The 22,012-nt window shown below is 28.7% G+C and overlaps 1 protein-coding gene across 1 annotated transcript in view; it reads left to right on the top strand.

Annotated features, from left to right (window-relative positions):
- LOC142330838 (uncharacterized) overlaps positions 1–22,012 on the top strand; it is a 102,879-nt gene that overhangs the window by 66,397 nt on the left and 14,470 nt on the right. The window contains exons 2-5 of the mRNA XM_075376297.1: positions 922–1,252; positions 3,733–3,940; positions 15,228–15,626; positions 17,995–18,149. Of these exons, the coding sequence (XP_075232412.1) occupies positions 922–1,252; positions 3,733–3,940; positions 15,228–15,626; positions 17,995–18,149 (1,093 nt within the window). The remainder of the gene's footprint in view (positions 1–921; positions 1,253–3,732; positions 3,941–15,227; positions 15,627–17,994; positions 18,150–22,012) is intronic.

The following is a 22,012-nucleotide window of genomic DNA, read 5'->3' on the forward strand; positions in this document are numbered from 1 at the left end:
CACAATCTAACTTTCTAGGTGGAAATGCACTACGCACGGAGTGTCGGGCTCCCGCTGATGGTATTATCCAATTACTATCAGCAGACTACTGACTAAAACCACCCCCCTTTCTACCAGGACTCGACCCGGAACCATTTAACACATTACTTCTGGTCGAGTCCTCCTATGCTAGCCTGATTAGGTGCTACCTAATTTTCAGGACTATCCAGGTCAACCTTCTTGGCCCTGAGAATGTTGCAGACGAATCGGGCTACTTTTTCCCAGCTGTTCAGGTCACGAAGCATCATTGCAACCACGTTGTAGGGACTCAGTGCTCTGAGATCCGCCTCTAGTGTCCCTGATCTGCCACCCACCCAGCACATTTGTAAAAGGTGTGCTCAGCGTCGTCCCGTAAACCGGGGCAATACAGGCAGTCAAGGGACGGCACTTTCCTTATGACATGGAGGTAAGAACGGAAGTACCCGTGACCCGTTAAAAATTGGATCATGTAGTACTCCACCTCTCCATGCCGTCGCTCCGTCCACGGTTTGACCAGAGGGATAAGCCTTGTGATCCATCATCCTCTGGTCTCGTGGTTCCAGGTCTCTTGCCATGCGAGGAAAGTGCGAGTGCGTTCCTCGTTGGCAATGGTCACCCGGTCTTGGCCTGCCTGTAGATCACCTGGCGCTCCCTTGCTAAATTAGCAATGGGTATGACGCCAGCGACCACAAGTACTGCAGGCTCAGAGAATAATAATAATAATAATAATAATGATAATGATAATAATAATTACGGTAATGATAATAATAATAATGCATTTTAGGTAATTCATCATCAGATAGTTTTTTTGTAAACTTTTTGTTTTATATTACATTTTTATTATTATACCAAATATTTTTTTTTTACTTTGTCATTATAATTATTCATTTTTTTTCTTTTCAGAGATATGCTACCACAAAGATTTATACAAACAGTTAATATATTATCTAAAAAGTCTTCAAATAAAACTAATGGATTAAGAAATCTATCAACATGTTATGCAGCATTAAATAATGATAATTTACAACACACAAAAAAATATAAACACAATATGTTTAATGAGAATAAGAAACATTGTTATGCATGTAATACTCCTGTTAGATATTTAAAAACAAATGTAATTTCATCTGATAATGTCATATCGTCTCCATACAACGATTATGAGGTACCAGATTATTTTTTACATGAAGTTTTATGGCAAAATGTGGAACTTTGGCCTGATAAAACTGCTATTGTAAGTACATTATCGTAATTAGATAAAAAATAATATTATTATTATTCCTTTTTTCTGAATTTTTATTATAACAGTTTCAGATGTAGATTTTCTCGGTGATAAGCTTTTAGGCAGTCACTTTCAACAACTTAATTGGTTTTTTTTTCATAAATAAATTTTCTATTCTGACTGGTTTACAATAATGATATAAAACTGATTAGTTCTTCGGTTCAAATAATCAATAACTCTCTAAATTTTCAGGAAGTCAAAGAAGGAGCTTGCACATATTTGTCATAAGAAAACCTTCACACCATAAGTTTGTTATCTAATGCATTTAATGAATACTTTATAGATGAAAAGTTTATTAGTGAAAATTAATTTGGGTTCTGAAGCCATGTGTATAAGTGAGATGATCTTAACTTTTCTTGAAAGGCAGATTAAGAAAAAACATTGTGTCTGTAGATCTCAATTTTATTGTAAAATAAAATGTTCAAGATTTAAAAAAAGCATATGATTGAATTATCTGTAATCAATTGAAGAATAAGATAGATTTAATTAAAGCAAAAATTTAACTTTAATAGAAAAAGAATTGCAGTAAGATATAATATATTTTTGTTGATTTTCAACTTATGTGAGGCAATAAAAAAATCTGAAAGAAATATTTGACAATAGAGTAACAATCCAGTAAGAAAAGACAGGATATTAAGATTTGATGGACTCTGACAGAAGTAAATTTAATTTTAGAATAAATTAAAATAATAGAAAAGTAACATGATAAATGGAAGAAAACTGTGTAACACAAATTAAGACAGGTCATGAAAATAATTTAAAGTCAAAGAATTTGTTATTTGGGTAATAAAACTATAAAAAATGGATGATAAGAAGACGTTAAACATATTGGCTCAAGGAAGAAAAGTTATTTTTTGAGAAAAGTAATTTACTGTAGTATTAAAAAGATTTTGTACATTTTTAAATAAACTATTTATATGGAGAATAATGCTGTATGGCAGTAAAACATAGATAACTAGAAAAATCAGAAAGGAAAAAGAATTAAAGCTTTCAAAATATGTAATAAAAGAATTTGAAAATTAATTTGTCCAATCTCCTTGGCAGATTGGTAGCATTTTGGTCTTTAATCCTGTGATCCCAGGTATGAAACACAGTCAGGTGTGACACTTTTCATATGCTACAAAATGTCCATGTCATATTCCCATATAAAAGCTTTCAGTTGTCATGTGGCAAAAAAAACTGGGTGGGCAATATTAAAATGAAGATTTTTATATCAAAACTAAACAAAAAAAATCCTGTGTCAAATTCATACTAGAAGAATCTTTATAATAAGACAACAACCATATTGTTGTCTTATTATGTTATTGTCCTATGATCATGTCCTGACACTCAAAAATATAATCCAATCCTCGTTATATGTATTGCATTTATTTTATTGGTATATAACAGGTGATTTCATGATTTAAATATTGGGCAAAGAAGATTTACTGGTGAGTCACCCTCTACCCAGAAAAATTTTAAATATAAATATATTTTTCATGAAAATATTTGGGAAAGTAATCTAATTTTGCTTATTTAAAAGTTTTTATTTACTTGTAGCATGCAACATGTATTTTTAAATATTTTCTTTCATCTTTTAATCAAATAGATTTATTCATAGAATAAATCTATGAATTTATAAAAATATTAAAAATAACAATAAGAACTGAAACTAAAAGTTGTTAAATTTGTTTAAGAAGTCTTTAAATTCAACAACCTCATGTAAGTAGACTGGAGTATCTGAGTATCATACATTTTTATTATACACTCTGATTTTACAAAGTTTTTACATTTTATTTTATTTTTTGTAAATAGCTGTTAATTATAGCCACTTATGAGAAATGAATCTATTGTGTATGAAAAACACCAAGCTTGATTAGAATTCAAACTTTCAGTTGGAAGTTTCAGGAACTTTCTAGGAACTTTCAGTTGAAAGTTAGAGATGCTACATTACTTTGAAGGATGGCAACAAACAGACATATTTAGCAACACATTATTCTCATCTTTAAAAAAAAAAATCCTTTTTCCTTATTTTTATCTCTAATCAAAATACATATCACATTTATAAAGATTTAAAAAAAAATATTTTACTAGATTCATGTGGCTTTCTGTAACTTATATCATTGATACAATATTGATTACAGCAAAATCCACTCCATTTGAACTATATTAAACAATTGAATTGATAACAATGAATTTATAACAATTGTAATGTTTGTAAATGTAATTAAAAATTAATAAAACAAAATTAAAAACAAAAAAATCTTTAAGGTCAAATTAAAATTCATAAAAAAATGTTTGACTGCTAATTTTAGGTAAAGTGATGTGGTACACTTGATGAGCTACCCCTTCTACTGTTACGGCATTTTATAATGTAGCTTAAATGTTAGATTAGTGTATAATATATTAAATATTAATTAATAAAACTGACAAAGTGTTTTCTGTTCATTTAGGAATGTTCTTTAACAGGAAGAAAATACACATTTGCTAGATTACGAGAACTTACTAGAAGATTTGGTGCAACTTTATTAAAATCTGGATTTAAACCAGGACAAGTTATAGCTCTTGCATTGCCAAACCTTCCAGAATTTCCTATTGCTTTATTTGGTGCTGTTGAAGCTGGCCTAATTGTTTCTACAGTTAACCCAGCATATACGGCAGGTAAAATGGATTTTTCTAATTTATTATGTAAAAAGTATTACAGTATCATTTCCTCCATTCAGTGTAGGGAGTTTTACAGTTGTTCAGGTAGAAGCATTCTACTATGTGTTTATTATTGAATCTTTATGTTTTAATTTTTAATATTTCTTTAATGGTAATTTTATAAATGACACTGTCGTCCTCCATTGCAGAATTGTAGTATTTTTGTCTTTCATCCTGAGTTCAGACCACCCAGGACCAGCTTGGTATTTTACATTCTACAAAAATTTAACTCTCATCAATGGCTGTAATTAGGCAATTATCCTGAAGTTGCTTGAAAAAGAAATAAATAATTATTATTTTTTACTCATATCAATTTTTTATAGTCATAATAATGAGTTTTTAGTAGTGAAAATACATTCATACACTTTTTGATTTTGATTTTTTGATAATGGTTCTTCAGCATTTAAGATTTTGCATAAATCAATATGTTGAAACAGTCAAAAGTAAAAAAAAAAATATCAAAATTAGAGTTTTAAATGTGGAAGATTTTGTGAAACTTTTGTTTCAAGATGTTTTCAGCGTCATATTTTCAATGGTAAATTTTTTTTTGACAAGTTCAAAAAGCCATGTGAATAAAAATATATTAAGTTAAACCTCCTTCAAAAAAACATCCCCTCAATTTTATCATACTCTTTTATTAGTTTTGTAAAGATTTAATAGAATCAATTCTTTGTAATAAATAAGCTGTTAAGTGCCATAATTGTAAGGTTGAAGGTGACTTGAGAAATATTAAACGCCACCTATGAAAGTTGCATGACTATAATTATTAAGAATAACAAGTATCCAATCCCAGTTTTATAATAAGCAATGAGGAGTTATGTGATAATATCCCATTTCCCTTTTTTGCTGATCCCAATATAATATTGCACATCAAAACTCAGGTGATAGTCAGCTTTTTAAATGGCACCTTCACAATGATTTATGTTCATCACAAGGAATGGTAATATAGTGAACATCCATAACTAGAAGGAAAACAATTTTGACTAGTGCCTCTTATAATTCAGCTGCTTTAAATTCATCAAACCTTTGTGTTAGAGAGGAATAGATAATGAGGAGCAACTAATTAATATAGCCAGTATTGAAGATGCACAAAATGAGGTACAAGCGTAAGTACACACCAAGAATTACAAATCTGTGTAAGGAATTTTGTCAAATTTTAATGCCTTGTTATTTTTTTTTTGCTGGCTGTGATAGCTAAGAAAGTAAAAAAAACTCTTAACTTCATAAAGTTGGCTACTTCTTTTGTTTACAGTTGCTTTTTGATGTTATTTTTCCCTCTTTATTGTAATAAATAGATGGTTTTAAAAGAGTAGTTATTTTATTTTTAAAAGATTAAAATATATAAAAATATAGCACATTTAGAGTAGTTAGATATACTCAAAGATTTGCTCTAATGGTTAATTCCCAGCAAAAGGTATGATTTTTTCACCACTTTATCTTTATTATTAAAACATATACAAATATCTAAGGTGCAAGGTTACCTTCAAGATACTTGCAAGGTTAGGTGCAAGGTTCTTTCTGTTCCAAATATCTTAATGGAACAGAAAAAAAATTATTAGTATAAAAATATTTAACAATTATGAATTAATATCCAAAGTATCACGTATATGTTAATTTAACCATTGTGCCAGTTCATCTGTTAGTAATGTTTTGTATGTTATGTTATCTGTCAGTAATTATCATTAAAATTACATATGCAATTTGACTATTTTATAATTATTTATGGACTAGTAGATAGTGTTTCTGCATTAATTTTGTCATTTTTATGAGTATTAATATCAGTATCATAGTTGTCTTCTGTAACCTTCTAACTGTCTTTACTTGAACAATTAATTTTTCTGTTTTCTTCTTTTTTTTTGTTTAATATCATAATAAAAATGTTACTTGTTAGCTCATTAAAATTAGAAAAAAAGTTATGATGTGCTATATCATTAAGAATAACAGTTTTATAAAAACAACAGTTCTGATAAAATTATTAAATTCTCTTCATTAGAAGATATTTCTAAAGTCTTTATTTTGAATATTAATAATTAAATTTTTTTTCAAATTGATGTTTGATTGTACACAATATAGATCATTTTAGAGATTGGTAGGTGCCGGCCTCCATGGCACAAGTGGCGCTGTCTTGGGCTTTCATCTGGAGGTCGCAGGTTGGAATCCCAGTCAGGCATGGCATTTTCACACAATACAAAAATTATCATCCATCTCATCCTCTTAAGTAATATCTAATGGTGGTAGTTAAAAAAAAAAAAAAAAAATTGATAGTTATGATGTTTTATGGACATAAAAGAGGAATGTCCCAAGCATTTGTCTGAATGGAAATCATAGGTAAAGCTTAATCAAAATAGCATCACAAAATACAAAATCAATAATTTAATTTTGAATAAATTAAGTAAGTCAATCCATCATAATATATAAGAAAGACAATTATATAAAAATGTATAACAAATTTGTTATGGCATTAAATTAATTAAATCTGTACAAAATAAATTAACAATTTTAAAAACATTATTGATTAAAATTATTAATCAGATACAGTATATATCTGTACACATTAAATGAGAAAGCAAAAAATTCCAGTATTTTTGTTTTTCTTAATCTTGCAGTCTATTTCATCAGATCATTATCAAGTCATACCAATTTTTTCTCTGAATTTCAGATCGCTATCAAAATAGCCTACTTTGTTAAAAAAAAAATCAAAATTTGAATATTTTAATGTACTGAAATTTTTGTACAGATTACCACACTAAACCCAATGGGTTGGTCTAGTGGTGTTACACGTCATCACAAATCAGCTGATTTCAAATCCTAGTAAAGGCAGTTACTTTTATATAACCCACTGGGTTGGTCTAGTGGTGAACGCATCTTCCCAAATCAGCTGATTTCAAGTCCTAGTAAAGCTAGTTATTTTTACACGGATTTGAATACTAGATCGTGGATACCGGTGTTCTTTGGTGGTTGGGTTTCAATTAACCACACATCTCAGGAATGGTCGAACTGAGAATGTATAAGACTACACTTCATTTACACTCATACATATCATCCTTATTCATCCTCTGAAGAATTATCTAAACGGTAGTTACCGGAGGCTAAACAGGAAAAAGAAAGAAAAGTTACTTTTATATGGATTTGAGTACTAGATTTTGGATACCGGTGTTCTTTGGTGGTTGGGTTTACAATTGGGGTGGTTGGGTATACAATTTTTTTTTTTCAAGTTTATGCTTCTTCCCTTTACATTTTAATCTCATCTTTGTTAATAAGATATACCATTATGAATAATAAATACATTTTTAATTAAGATGTATAATTTATCATACTTTCTTTGTTAATCTTACATTATAATTACACTCAAATTAATAATAAGCATCTGTCAATAAAACCTAACCTTATTTATATTTAAAATAAAATTTATGTTTGAAATAAATTACCAAAAATCTTAATTTTAAACAAATTCATCTAAATAATGAAAAACAAATTTTTTTTAAAATTAATTTTATTTTTTACAGTCATTTTATAAACTTATTGTAATTTCACTTGCACAATTGGCATTTAACTTGGTAAATAAATCTCATGCTTTGGACTAATTTATTGATGGTATTTGTGCTGCCTTAGTTAATAATACAGCAGTTTTTTTTTATTTGAAAAAAGCATTTGATTTGGTCATACTTTATTTAAACTGGATTTGTATGGATTTGATGATTTGTTTTTGATTTTATTTAGTTTATTTGATACTCAAATTTTATGAGATGCCTTTAAATAATTCAGACCAAAGAAACTTGGAGCAAATGTATTGAAAACAATTTTTTTCAATTTGCTTAAGGAATTCTATTACTTCTTATACTACTTTAAGCTTCTCTACAGTCTCTGAGGAAATCGTGCATTTCCTACATGATTAATTAACTTTTTTAATGTGATGCTGGATTTTTTGTAACATAGCTCTGTTTAATTAAGAAGTTAAATTCAGCATCATTTCTGATCTTGAAACTTTGACAATTCAATCAGTCTGATATGGATTTGCAAGCATACCATCCTTATGCTGGTGTATTGCTTTTATATGATGTTTTGTTTTTGAGTGGAATAGATCTGTAATCAATTATACTGGTCAACATGATTTTTGTCTCACAAGTACCAAAAGGTGTACTTAATGCAGTTTTTATCCTGTTTTCAAATATGTATTCAGAATTTCTCCATCACCCACAGCTTTTTGTTATTTTAATTTTTTTAAATATTTGAAAACGTTTTTTCATTCATTTGTCCATTGTCAAATAAAAGCACCTAGAGCATTGTAAATATGATAGGACCAAATGAACTAACTCAAAGTGTAGTGTTGTTATTGTTAAGTAGGGTCAGACTTGTGCAGACATATACAAACATGATCTATTGTAGCACAAATTCATCAGAACAATGCCAGTTGTGAGATAGTAGTGAACCAGTAAACACGTCATTGTGTGTCTGAATTATTGTGTTACATATTTACAACTTTATTTCTTTTAATTAGTTGTTATTTACAAAATACCTAGAGTTTGTTTAAATCATCCTAAAAATTTGTAAAGTGACACTTAAGTCCCAAAGGCAAAACCCTACTCCACTAGTGTTATGAACTTTATTTTGGGTGTAAGTTCGGGGATCAAACAAGGGCTTGGGTCCCAGATATCTGCTGTTTATTGTGTTCTAGGCTTCTTATTTCGTGAAAAAATGGTACATGCCATTTGCTATCCCTATAATTTGGAGGGAACCCAAAGATCACTCTTCTGACTGTTATTTCTGCTTAACAAATATTAAAGGGATTACGTCAAAATCAAAACATACAGTGGTGTACCCTAACTTGCAATCTGCAATGAAACCAGTTCCACACTGCGAAGAATTGCCCATACCAAAGCCTCCAGAAAATGTGACATTAGATGAAGGTAGCTCAGAGTATGATGGAAGTAAGGAAGAAAAAGAAACAGATTCTAGTGTTACAACTTTTGAACAAACCAGTTCATCGAGCCTCATTTACTGATTCAAGAAAATCAATGATCTTGTAAAAGTAGAAAGTAGAAAGTTATCTAAAAAACAGTCTGAAATGCTTGGTTCCTGGCTAAAAGGATGGAATTTTCTTCAAAAGAATACAAAGATATGTACCTATTGTAATCATCATTCTGAATTTAAAGACTATTTTTCTGAAGAAAATGGCTTAGAGTTTTGTAATGACATTTCTTCTCTTATAAGACACTTTGTAATGAACATAACCCAACAAAGTGGCGCTTGTTCATTGATTCCTATAAAGTTAGTTTAAAAGCTATCTTCTGCATAATGGTAATAAATTCTAATCAGTGCCTGTGGCTCACTCTGCTAGTATGAGAAAAATATGAAATCTTTAAATTTATATTGAAAAATCTTCAATATGCACTATATGAATGTAATATTTGTAGTGATTTGAATGTAATTACACTTATTCTTGGTCTGCAACTTGGTTACACAAAGTACTGTTGTTTTTTGTGAGAATGGTGTAGTAGAAACAGAAAAAACCATTTCATTAGAAAAGAATGGCCTAAATGCGAACCATTCATTCCTGAACAGAAAAATTGAATTATGACCCATTGTGTAATCCAAAAAAAATATTCAATCTTTTCTTCTTATGGAGTGAGCTGTTCAGAAGGTATATAAATTCAATCTTGTTTACTACGTATATTTGTGAGCTTGTATGTTACATGTTTGTTTATTAACTATGCTTTAAGGGAAGTCTGTGTAAGGATTCAGAATCATTATATGTGAGACAGAAATTATCTAAGACTGGAAATTTTGAATAAAGCTTTTTTGAATCATTACCAAAATACACAGCAAAAGAAAGCATCAGCAAAAAATATATTTAAGGTAATTGCTGACACAATTAAAAAAGAGAAATATACATATTTTTAAAAGAAAATTAAAATCTTGACAGAATAAATTGGAAAACAAGTAAAAACCATTTACAAATTTTTACTTAAACTTTAAATATATATATCCATTTTGAATATTAAATGGTTATCATCAGTAGAACTGAAAATATACTATAAATTAGGTAACTAAAATGAATTTAGCTCAATTCATTGAGCTAAAATAATAATGCTTTTACTATAGACAGAAAAACTTTATCAACTGCAGCAACACTAGTTTACTTCAGAACAATAGTGAAACTGGATCAGGGAAGATATACATTGTCCTCTTTGTAGCAGTAAGGTTAAATATTTTTAAAAATCACTACAGTTTCTTTAACATAGGAATTTGACCTCTATCCTCAGAAAGACTAGATAAAACTAAACCCAGGGAAGAAGTAGGCAGTTATAAATTGATCTGTAATGGCATTAGTGCAATTTAGAATTTATAAGGCAAACTAGAAGAAAGATTGGAACTTAAATTAAGAAGTATTTAACTCATAATAATTGTAGAAAACCAAAGAAATCAGCTTAATAAACCTGATATTGCTAGGAAACTTTGTTACAAAATTAGTTTACTAGTAAGTAGAATTCAAAAAAAATATGTGCAACAAACAGACTTAGATAGTAGGGAAGCTTTCATCATCAGTTTCAGTTACATTGTTATCAGCTTTCGAATAGAAATTTCATTGTTAAACAACAATAGAGGACTAATAAATATCTAGCAGTTTTTTAGAATTTTAGATTTACTATAATAAGGGAAAGCAGCTCTTGGATTTTTTGTAAGGCCCTTACTACCTCTATCATTTTTCTAGATCATCTTTTTGTTATACTGCTTATTCATTCATTATATTGTGTTCAGCAATCTGATTTGGGAGATTCGGTGGTTTGAATCTTTTAAAGCTAAATTTACATTTCAACTGGGAATAGCTAAACTTTTTTCAATTTCTTATTTTTTTCTAAAAAAAGAAAAAAATACTTATTTTGTATTGTTTCATAAGTATTATTTATTAGCTAATTATTTTATTTCTGTTTTTATTATTTCTTCATTTTTCATTTATTTGTTTTATTTCTTACTTATACTGTTTTTCCAAATTCTATTGATGATGATTGATTGTTTAACAATCAAAATAGCTATTTCAGGTTTTAGATAAGTAAATATTTTTTCAATGGTTTTTTTTAGATTGAATAACCAGTTTTCCAATTTATTACATTATTATTATCTTTTATGACTGCATAGAATCACTTTAGTCAGTCCATTATTCAAGTCTCTTCTATAGGACTGTTTAGGCCTCGCGATCCTCCCAGTACTTTTTCATATGTTCTGATCTTTGTGCCCTTTTTAGTGTTGAAAATGTTCATGTTGTAAGTTTTTTTCTTGCGAGTGTAAAGCAAGTGCTTTTGTTCTTGATTTTCTTGTTTAATTTTATGTTATCTGTGATGTCTTCTGATGTAAAGAAGACAGATCCTTTTCTTCAGATCCTCTCTTATTTCTCTGATCCATTTGCATCTTGTCTTGGTGTTTTTCGAGTCAAGATTGTACTATACTAGCGGTTTCAGAAGTCTTGAATCTTGCATCCTCATGAGATGTCCAAAGAATCCTAGTCTCCTCTTATGTATGTATCAGTGATGGGTTCTAACTCTTTGTACATGACTTTTTTGGGCACAATCCACCATTGCCTGTCTTTCTGATATTTTTTATTGATGCAGGAAGAATTGGAAGAATCAATATTATATTTTTAAATTTATATTTATATTTATATTTATTTTTAATTTATATTTATTTTTTAAATTTATATTTTCTGGAGCTTGTCTGTCTTTGATTGTTCATTCAGGTGGAAGAGTGTTTCTGCTGCATAAGTGGCTTTTGGTTTTATAACTGTGTTGCAATGTCTTATTTTTGCATTTATTTATAGGCATTTTTTATTGTAAGTGTACCTTGTTAATTTTTGAACTTTAGCCACTTTGTTTCTTCTTATTTGGATTGAGGTTTTTTCGTTTAGGTTGTTTGTTATTATTTTTCTGAGGTATTTAAACTGAGTTACTGTTTTGATTTTATTACCGTTTATGCTTACTTCTTTTAACTGTGTTGGTTTTTGGGGGCATAATATCTGTCTTTTTGAATGATATTTTGAGGCCAATTTTATTTGCAATGATTTCAAGTTCTAATATCTGTGACTTAGCTTCATTGATTTTGTTGCTAGTAATGCCAAGTCATCAGCAAAACCAAGACAGTTTGTTTTGATTTTTACTTTTGGGGGGCATTTTTTGACCCATTTCCTCATTTTTTAAGGATGTTTTACCATTTCTAGAGCGCAGTTGAATAATAATGTCTGTTTTTTGGGTTTTTGAAATAATGGTGAGAGCCCATCGCCTTGGTGCAGTCCTGTTTTGATCTCAAATGGTTCCAAGAGCTCATCTCTGAATTTTACCTTTGACTTAATGTTTGTGAAGGTCAGTTTTATCATGTTTGTGACTTTGGGATGTAATCCTAGGTGTCTTATAATTTTCAGTAGGGATTCTCTATGGATACAGTCATAAGCTTTCTTGAAATGTTATCACCGTGTCTGTTTCTTTTCCTGTTGTAATTCATTATTAGCTTGAGACTCATGATCTGGTCTGGACAGCTCCTCCAGGGTCTGAAACCTCCATGGTATTCTCCTAGTTCTTTCTTGAGTTGTGAACCGATCCTGTTAAGGATGATTCTTGAAAGAATTTTGTATGTTGTGTCTATGAGTGAGATTCCCCTGTAATTGTTAGGATCTGTTTTACTCCCTTTTTTGTGCAGTGGATGAATAAGGGCTGTCATCTAGTGTTCTGGTAATTTTTCTTTGATCCAGATGTTGACAAGTTGTTAATGAAGGACAATTTTTGCTGATCTTACTGCATATTTCTAGATCTCTGCAAAAGTCTGATCTTCTGCTACTTTGTAATTCTCATCCCACCAAGTGCTTGATAGACTTCTTTTATTGTGGGAGGGTTGATGTTTTCTGTTGGTGTTGTTATTGGTGTTGGTGTTAAAGTTTGGGAGTTCTGTTGGTTCTTTGCAATTTCGGAGTTTGTTGAAATATTTAGCTAGATTCTACATTGTCTTTAGTGTTATGGGCTAGTTTGCAGTTTTCATTGTTTATTAGTAGAGTTGGGGGTTCATATTTTTGGAGCTGAGTTTTTAAGGTTTTTTAATTGTCTCTAAGTTTTATTGAACTCTTCTTCTTCAGTGTGTCTTTATGGTATTATCTTTTTATTCTCCGCAGGGTTTGGGTGGTTTAATTTCTTTGCTTTACTAGATTTTTTAAGGATGTTTCTGATTTTTTGGATTGGTGAAATAGCCATCCTTGGTATTTTTTCTCCACTGTTTCATCACATTTGCTGAGCCATCAGTGATGATTTTTACAGGATTTTATAGGGCAAATTTTTCTGTGATTTGTTTAAGGTTATTGACTAGATCTTCAAGTTTATCCGTGATTGTTATTTTTTCAGTTGCTTTTTGGTAATTTTTGTTGTTGATTAGTTGGTTAGGAATCATTTTTCTTTTAGTTTTAGGGGCTTGGTTTTATTGCTTTCTTTGGGAAATAAATTTAATTTTAATTTTGACTACATACTGATCTGAGCTTGTGTCTACTCCTCTGAGGACTTTTACATTGTAGATACCTTGCAGTGGTGTTTGTCCATGAAGACATGGTCTAGTTGCCATTCCTTTAGTGCAGTCTGGGTATTTACAGGTTTTGAGTTTTTAGGTTTCTTCTTGAAATGTGTGGATTTCGAGATTAGGTTGTGATTTCTGCAGTCTCTGTCCATTTCTGTTTGTTTTCTTTTGGGCTGGCCATCTGATGATGTTGCTGTATCTTCTTTCTTTGCCTTGTTGAGCATTGATTAATTGTTGTCTGTGATTAATTGTTTAACATCATATTTGGGGCTGTTATTTATAGTCAGGTCAAGTAGATCCCAGAACTTTTCTGTTTCTTCACGGTCTTTTGGAGAGTTGTTTTTATTTTTAGTGGGTGCATGAGTGAGATTTTATTAGATTCTTTTAAGGTGAATGTTGAGATTCTTGGCGATTGTAACTTGAATTCTTGGATGGAGTTTATTATTTTGAAGCTGATTAAAAAGCCTGTTTCAAACTGTGGGACATTTTTGGTCACTCTCGTCCAGGTATACCTTTGTAGAGCCAGTATCCTTGAGATTCCATGGCATCCTTGTTGGTGTTTCTTATTTCAAATGCTTCCGAATGCATGTTATCTTCTAAGTAGCAGCCCACTGTATTTGAATGCTGCCTTCTCTGAACTCTGGTGCTGCTTGGTTCAGCTGGTGGAGTATTCCTCAGAAGAACTTTCAAGGGGTCACCTGTGGTGAGAATAGGTCCCGAGTTACAACTCTAGATGTGATCAAGTGAAGTGTGATTTGATGATAAGAAGCTGTGAAGTTTGTTTAGATTCAGTTCACTAGACAAATTTCTCCTATTTGTTCTGTATATATAGAGGCGGACCTTGTGGAGGCTCAATCTGACTTTTGTTAAAGTTATTTTGGAGAAGTTACAAAGTCTGATCTTAAACTTTTCACCCGTTATTTGTTACATTAATTATAATAAGAAAATTACAGAAAAATTCTTCCATCATAAGAAGAACAAAACATTTTCATACATACATTTATATGAAGTTTATTCTTTATTTTGACTTTAAAATGCATTCCTAAAGTACGTTTATTTTCTTGTGGGACATTCCTTATAAAACTCATGAAAATAAAACCAAAATATTTCTGATCCAGTTATAAAGTATCACCATAAAATTTTGTCTTCACAATTTTTAATCAATTATTTTTGTATTTATCACTATATACTTGGAAAGAATATATTTTGCAATCCAGAAAAATACCTTCTATTCTGTAGTGGGATGATAAAGAAGAATGCTACGAATCCCTTGAACAAGTGAGTATTTTGTTCTAGTAAGCTATGTCATCCAATAAAAAGAAATCTCAACAGTGACACAAATAGATTCAACTACCTAACTTCTGAATTGACAGCTCTTTGACCATATTTTTGGTTTTTAATTTTTTTCTTGAAGTTTTTAAAAAGCAGAAAACTGAAGATTGGAAATGAGGATGAAATATTAATGTATAAGCCATATTTAGTAAAATATTTTCTTTAGATCACTGAAGTTAGAATGATGATAGGTTACTAAATGCTTACTATGGTCTAAAGAAAGAAATCATTCTACCTCTTGTAGCACCTATAGCTGTAGTCTTAGTAAGCCTTGCCAGAACTGCCCAAGCTTTGTACAATAAACAGATGATGTCAGTTTTCCTTTTTATAAATATGCATGAATTATTGAAACATTGTTTTCCAATTTCAGATGAAATTTGTCATCAACTTTTGGATTCAAATTCTGTAGGAATAATAACATTTGCTGATAAATTAAATATTGTGCAAGAAGCAAAAACAAAGTGTGAAGCTAAAACTAAAGGATCAGTTTCATTAAAAATAATATCAGTGCAAGATTACGATGGTAAATCTAGGCCGCATCCTGAAGGAGTTTGGTCATTTAGAGAAATGTGTGAAAATAATGTTGATACTTCATTAATAAATTCAATATACAGTTCACATAATAAAAGCAAAGATGATGATGTAGTTTTACCATATTCTTCTGGAACAACTGGTTTACCAAAAGGAGTCTGTTTAACACATCGCAACCTTGTTACTAATGTTACTCAAATTGAACAGGATGAATGTAAACATATAATTGAACCTACAGGTAAGATTTTCAGTGTTTTATATATATATAATTTTTATTTATTTATTTTTTAAAATTATTTATAATTTTTTTCCAACAGTCGAGTCATTAAAATGTAAGATTTCTTCAGTTACTGATAACTAAATATATCTTACTTTTTACCACACTGTTGGATTCTGCATTATATGTAAATGATTTGTGAAGGACTAATCTATCTGATTGTTTATCATAGCATAATAAAAAATAATTTTATTCAAAGTTATTTTAATGTGAAGTCACATAAACTTGTTATATAACAATAAATTCTAAATAAATAACAAGTACATCTAAAGTTTTCAATTTTTTTGTACAATAATATCTGTTCTGAAGAAATAGAAATCTTTGTGAAAGTGTAAAAAGTACAAGAAAAAATATGAAGGAGTATGTTAACAAATAATTTAACAAAATAATTATACTTTGGTGCTAGGATGCAACCTTCTCTATAGATCCATACATCAATCAGGCTCTATTATGTCTTAATGCAGATGTTAACTGACCTCTCTCCTCATCCTATATGCCCTTTGTATTATCCCTCCATAATTATGAATAACCACCATTTTTCAATCTAAAAGTTAGATTCTTTTTGAAGATACATTTATTAAAAAGAAAATAAACTGACAAATAGTTACAATTTTCTGAAAAGACATTTAATTCATTTATCTCACAAATACAAAAAAAGAAATTTATTAAGCTAATTTAGTAAATTTAGAATCACTTAGTAAATTTAGAAAACTTTTATTCTATTAAGTGATTGTATTGTGGAATTTTATTTTAAATTAATTTTTTTGTTGGAGTAATTATTAAAAAATTACTGTATGAATTTATTACTTATGCAATGCCACTATTAAATAAAACTGCTTTGCTTTCTTAGAGTAATTTGATTGTAATTTTATATGTAACCAATAAACAAAAGTTTAAGCATTTTGTATTAATAGTAATAACAGTTTGTTTTACTAACTAGCAATAAATTAAAAAAAATTCAATGATTATATCAAACATTCATAGTTCATAATAATTATAGCAGTGAATGATAATATCTAAATTGAACGAATGAGAGATCTTGCTTATCCAAGCACTTCTGCTCCATGAACATGAATACATCTCGTATAGACTCTCAGCAGTTAGTGCTGTCTCCTCCAAAGCAAACAGTTCAATCAATATGGATTAATAATTTTTATAAACAACACAATAATATTAACTCATGCATGGTATATGTTAATATTTAATTTATTTTTTGACTTTATTTGATGTTTTGCTTAGTATTTTATTGTACTGTATAGCATTATCATAAATGGACCATAAATGAGGGCTCCTGAAAATTTTGAATTCTTCTAAAAACAAATGCAAATTACAAAAAATTAAAATACATATGAATGTCGGTGATAATTAAATAAAATTTCCAAATTTGCATGGTTTGAAACTGAGAAAATTATTAAAAAGTGATTACTTGACTCTTTATAATAATAATAAAATTATAAATTTAAATCTATATTTTGAAAACTTAAATTTTTAAATACTATGAAAAGTTATAAGATTAAAATGTAACTTTGAAATTGTGTGAACATTTTTCATAAAGATTCATACATATATATAATTTTTAGATAGCTGGATGATGCCAGAATGCAAATGGTGGGAACAAAATGTTCTAAAAAATTTATTTTAAATTCTTTTATTACTTATTTCTTTGTACAACATCCATCATCAAGAGAAGTAAGCAGTAGCTTTAAAATATCTCTGAAACAAATAGCCAAGATTCATTTATTAAAATGGAGTAAACCCCAAAAATAATTAAGCATGCACCCAGTATATTTCTATTTATTTTTTGCAATAACAATTCAAATATTTAATTATAACGATTATCAACATTTTAATCTTATTTCATTTCTTAAATTGAAAAACGTTTCCAAATTCTTAAATGAACTGTTATTTTGTTTTCAGCTTGCTGCGTATAAAGTATAAAAAAATGTTCTTTTATAGAAAACAAAAGTGTTCTCATTTAGTACTACTCAGGAAGCATATCTGACCTAAATTGGTTACAGAGAGAGAAATTGCATCTCAAATCACTTTTTTATGTTATACCCTGAACCATGTTGATTTGTTTTCTTAATAAAGCTTTAAAAAATTGTAAATATTTATTTATCTTTATTCTATTTTATCTGAAAATTTTATTTGATACGTAACTGTCTCTTGGTTTTGAGGGAGCAGTTAGTCCCTTCAATCTGCTACTGTTGGTGCTACCTAAATAAGGGAAGGCACTTAAAGTAGAATTTTTTCAATTTGGGTTTTTTTTCTTATCTTTTACGAGAAACAGTAAATTTATATTATTAAATATTATGAATACATTTTCCAGGAGATTTCCAGGATGTGTTACCAGCTGTGCTACCATTTTTTCATATTTACGGTTTAAATGTTATTTTAATGGAATCATTGAGGCATGGTGCAAAATTGATGACCTTACCAAAATTTGATGCGGAATCATTTATCAAATTATTAAGAGAGCAAAAGGTAAACAACATTTATGGTGTTACAATGTATTGCACTATTATCATCATTCTTAAAAGATAAATAATTTAAGGCCAATTCATATGGTATTTAAGAAAATCTTTTAATAAATTAAGACATGCAATCTTGATCATTTTATGTTTTCTGAAACAAAGTAGAATCTATTTAACATAACTGAAAAAAAGTCACTTTCCTCTTCCTTTCTTTATACATATATATTTTTTTTGGAATAACCGATTTGTATTATCTTTCATTAACTTCTACAATCTGTAATACAATTGTAGATGCATTTTAAATTAATGATTTTTATTAAATATATTAGGCAGGTATTGATTTTATGAAATTTTTTACAGTTTTAAGAATGTAACTAAAAGGTGTGTAAATTATCAATGAATAAACAGTATGTTTGTTTTCTTAGTATGTTCTTTTTGCCACAATAATTACTATACTATGTTACAATTAACAATTGTTTTGTGGTTAAGTACCACTCACTAATAAATGCCATAGCATGCAGAAACTATATCTTATGTTTAACTATGGCTTAAACAATAGAACCAGTTTATTAAATAGAGGCTTAGGCAATTAACATTTTAAATTACTTCAGCCCTTAAGTTACCAGGATCATTATATCTTTCAGTGCCATCAGGTTGTAAGAAATGAAATTTTCTGCCTTACCCTGGATTTGTTTTATAATAATTTCTACTAACTAACCCATTGATGCATTCAATCAGCACCAATGCACCCACCACCTTCGCCAATCATATTTCAATCATTGTACATCTGTGCTTTTCATTTTGTGAAATTTTGCACAGGTTCACTTGTTACTGCACGATTCTAAAAGGATTCTGTTAATAAAAATATGACTCTTTAAGTCTGTTAGTTAAGTTTTTAATTTTCAGTTTTACCACCAGCCTCCACTGCACAATAGTAGCAACTCTAAAGGTCTTTCATCTAAAGGTTCTGGATTCTCAGTCATTTTTCACACACTACAAAATTCATTATCAACAATCATAACTTATAGTGGGGGTGTGTATATTGTTGATGTACATCTCTAATAAAAAAGGGTGGTGTGTTGGTTTGTTGTGTGTGCTCACATTTTTATATTGAATGAAACGCTACCATCTAGTGGAAAAAACTTAACTAACAACTGTATAATAAATTTTATTATATATTATAAACAGTACATAGTGAATCACCATGCTTCTTGAAACCAATGTGTGATATACATATATATATATAAAATATCTAAATGTATTAATCCTTTTACTTCATTATATTTCTGTCTTCATGGCAAGAGAAATATAATTAAGTAAAATTAATCTTTTTTCTCTTCAATATTTTTATTTATTTCTTTATTTTTTTACACAACTTTATAATCATTAATATACTACACTTATTATAAATAAGCTATGATTATAGAGACAAAGACAGATATAAAATGAAGTAAACCAAACATGTAATCCGTCCCCATTGTTTATTAATTTATACATGGCGAAGTAATAAAAATGTTAAAGAAAATTTGTAGGATAAATTACTAACGCAGAAAAACATGTTGTGTACAGCTAAAATCAGTTCATAATCTATGTGATATTTTGTTAAGGACATATTAAACACATTCAAGGATGTAATAATAAGTTAACCTTTTTTTTGGCTATATAACAATGTTATAAAAAATGTACATTCATTTTGATGGTTAAATTGATAAGAAGGCAAAACTTATCTTTTTCATGTCAAACGGTGACAGAATAAGTTGTTAAAAATATAATTCACGAAAAAAGTTAACAACTTATTCCGTCACCGTTTGCCTACAGATATCCAAAACAAAGGACCATTTTCATGTGGTTTGATTTTTATAATTAGGTTATATTTTTATCAGCTTTAAAAATCAGTTTAAAAATTAAAATTTTTATAAGCTTAAAATTTATTTATTTTTTTTTTTGCTTGATCTCACCACATATCTTGAAGCTTGTGCATGGGAGGTGGAAATGGAATTTTTGTAGTGTATAATAAATGCCATGCCCAAGTGGGATTCAAACCTGGGATTTCCAGATGAAAGACTAAGACATAACCACCATGGAGATTGATTAAATAAAAATAAAATAAAAGTGAAATAAGGGTTAGCAATAAAAAATAGTGATATCTTTCATTAAGAAATATGGTAACAATGAATACCTTATGTTAAAATAAAGACTAGGCCAGACTTTAAGTTAAAAGAAATTGTTAGTGAAAAGACAGCTTTTTTATTTCTTTCATAATGCATCACCAGAATGGCATTCTAGCATTAGTGTTCCCTCTGTTAAATAACGTAAATCTTTAATATTTTTAATGGTCTGTCAAAAGATTTTAAGTGACCTTAGAGATTAAATATATATACAAATATACATATACATATACATATACATATACATATACATATACCTATACAAATATATATACAATATATTTCATATCATATAATTGACAGTAAAAGGTTTAAAAGTGGCTGGACTTTATTTGACTTTATTTTACTGTTGATAGGCTGTCATCAGAATGAATTCCAGATGTCTCAAAACCTTTAATTAATAATGATTTCATTTACAATTAATTTATAATTTTTATGATTATTTGAGTATTTAAAAAATGGAGAGTATGCCTAAACTGGTTTTTTTAGGGGGAGTCATTTAATCAGAAAGAGTTCAAATAAGAAATTATACAGAGTGATTCAGTAGGAAAGGGGAATAATTTGGTAACTGATCTAGTTTGAAATAAGGAAAAAAATTCATACAAACATATGTCTGAATACAATTTGTTACAGAGTTATGGCTAACAATAAATTTCACCTGGATTTCAGTTTCTTTGGTGAAATGAGTCATACTGAAATTTTTAAGGCGATGTATAAGGGGTAAAGTTCATGGTTTCTTCTGTTTTCGACCTGAAAAATCTAATAAAGCAGGTCTCAGAACTGAATCTCCTGTAGTTCATGATATCATATCTCGTAGGATATAATTTTTTTCATGTTATCCAACATAAAACAGAAAATTTCGGTGATGAAAAACACGTTTTTAGGTTTGAAGTACAATAACTTTGATAAATTATTAATAAATGTGTAAATTTTATAAAACTTTTAAGCAATTTAATTCTTAGAGAACTGATGTAATAAACTCTATGAAAAGCAAAAAAAAAAAAATCAATACTAAAAAAACAAAACTTATGTTATGAATCTGTATAAATTAAAAACAGCTGTTTTTAGAACAATAAATTTAGATCTTTGAAAAATGAAAATACTTTTTACTGGCTAATTGGTAATAATTACTTCTGGTGTATGCATGTGAATTGAAAAATAACTACAGGATTATATTATCAGTAGCATAATAATACTGGCTATTTCTGTACTAATTGTAAAAGGAAAAAATTATGATTAAATTTGTTAATTTTCTTATCACATATTTATTACTTAAACAATCTATAAATATCTATAAAATCTATAAATTTGTAATCTATAAATATGCATAGTTTCTTAAAACATTTATTAGATTTGTAAAGAATTTCCTATACATATTTTTATATTAACTTATTACATATGTGTTGACTGTATAATGCAACAAAGTAGAATTTTTGTTTATAAATATAAGATTGTTAAATGAAACATAACATAAATCAGAGTTAAGTGCATAAAATTTGAGTACGTTGGTGTAGTGTAATTACAAATGCATTAAATATATATTCTTTAATGCATTAAATATATATTCTCTAAATATATCTTCTTAAAAATATTTTAAAATCCATTTTTAGTAAATGTTAAGAAAATTTCAATAAATAAGTAAAATTTTGTGAAGTAATATGCTGTCTAATATATTATCTTAGATTAGGTAGTTTAATCTTCATAA

Source organism: Lycorma delicatula, chromosome 10 (assembly GCF_047948215.1).
Source record: "Lycorma delicatula isolate Av1 chromosome 10, ASM4794821v1, whole genome shotgun sequence".
NCBI lineage: Eukaryota > Metazoa > Arthropoda > Insecta > Hemiptera > Fulgoridae > Lycorma > Lycorma delicatula.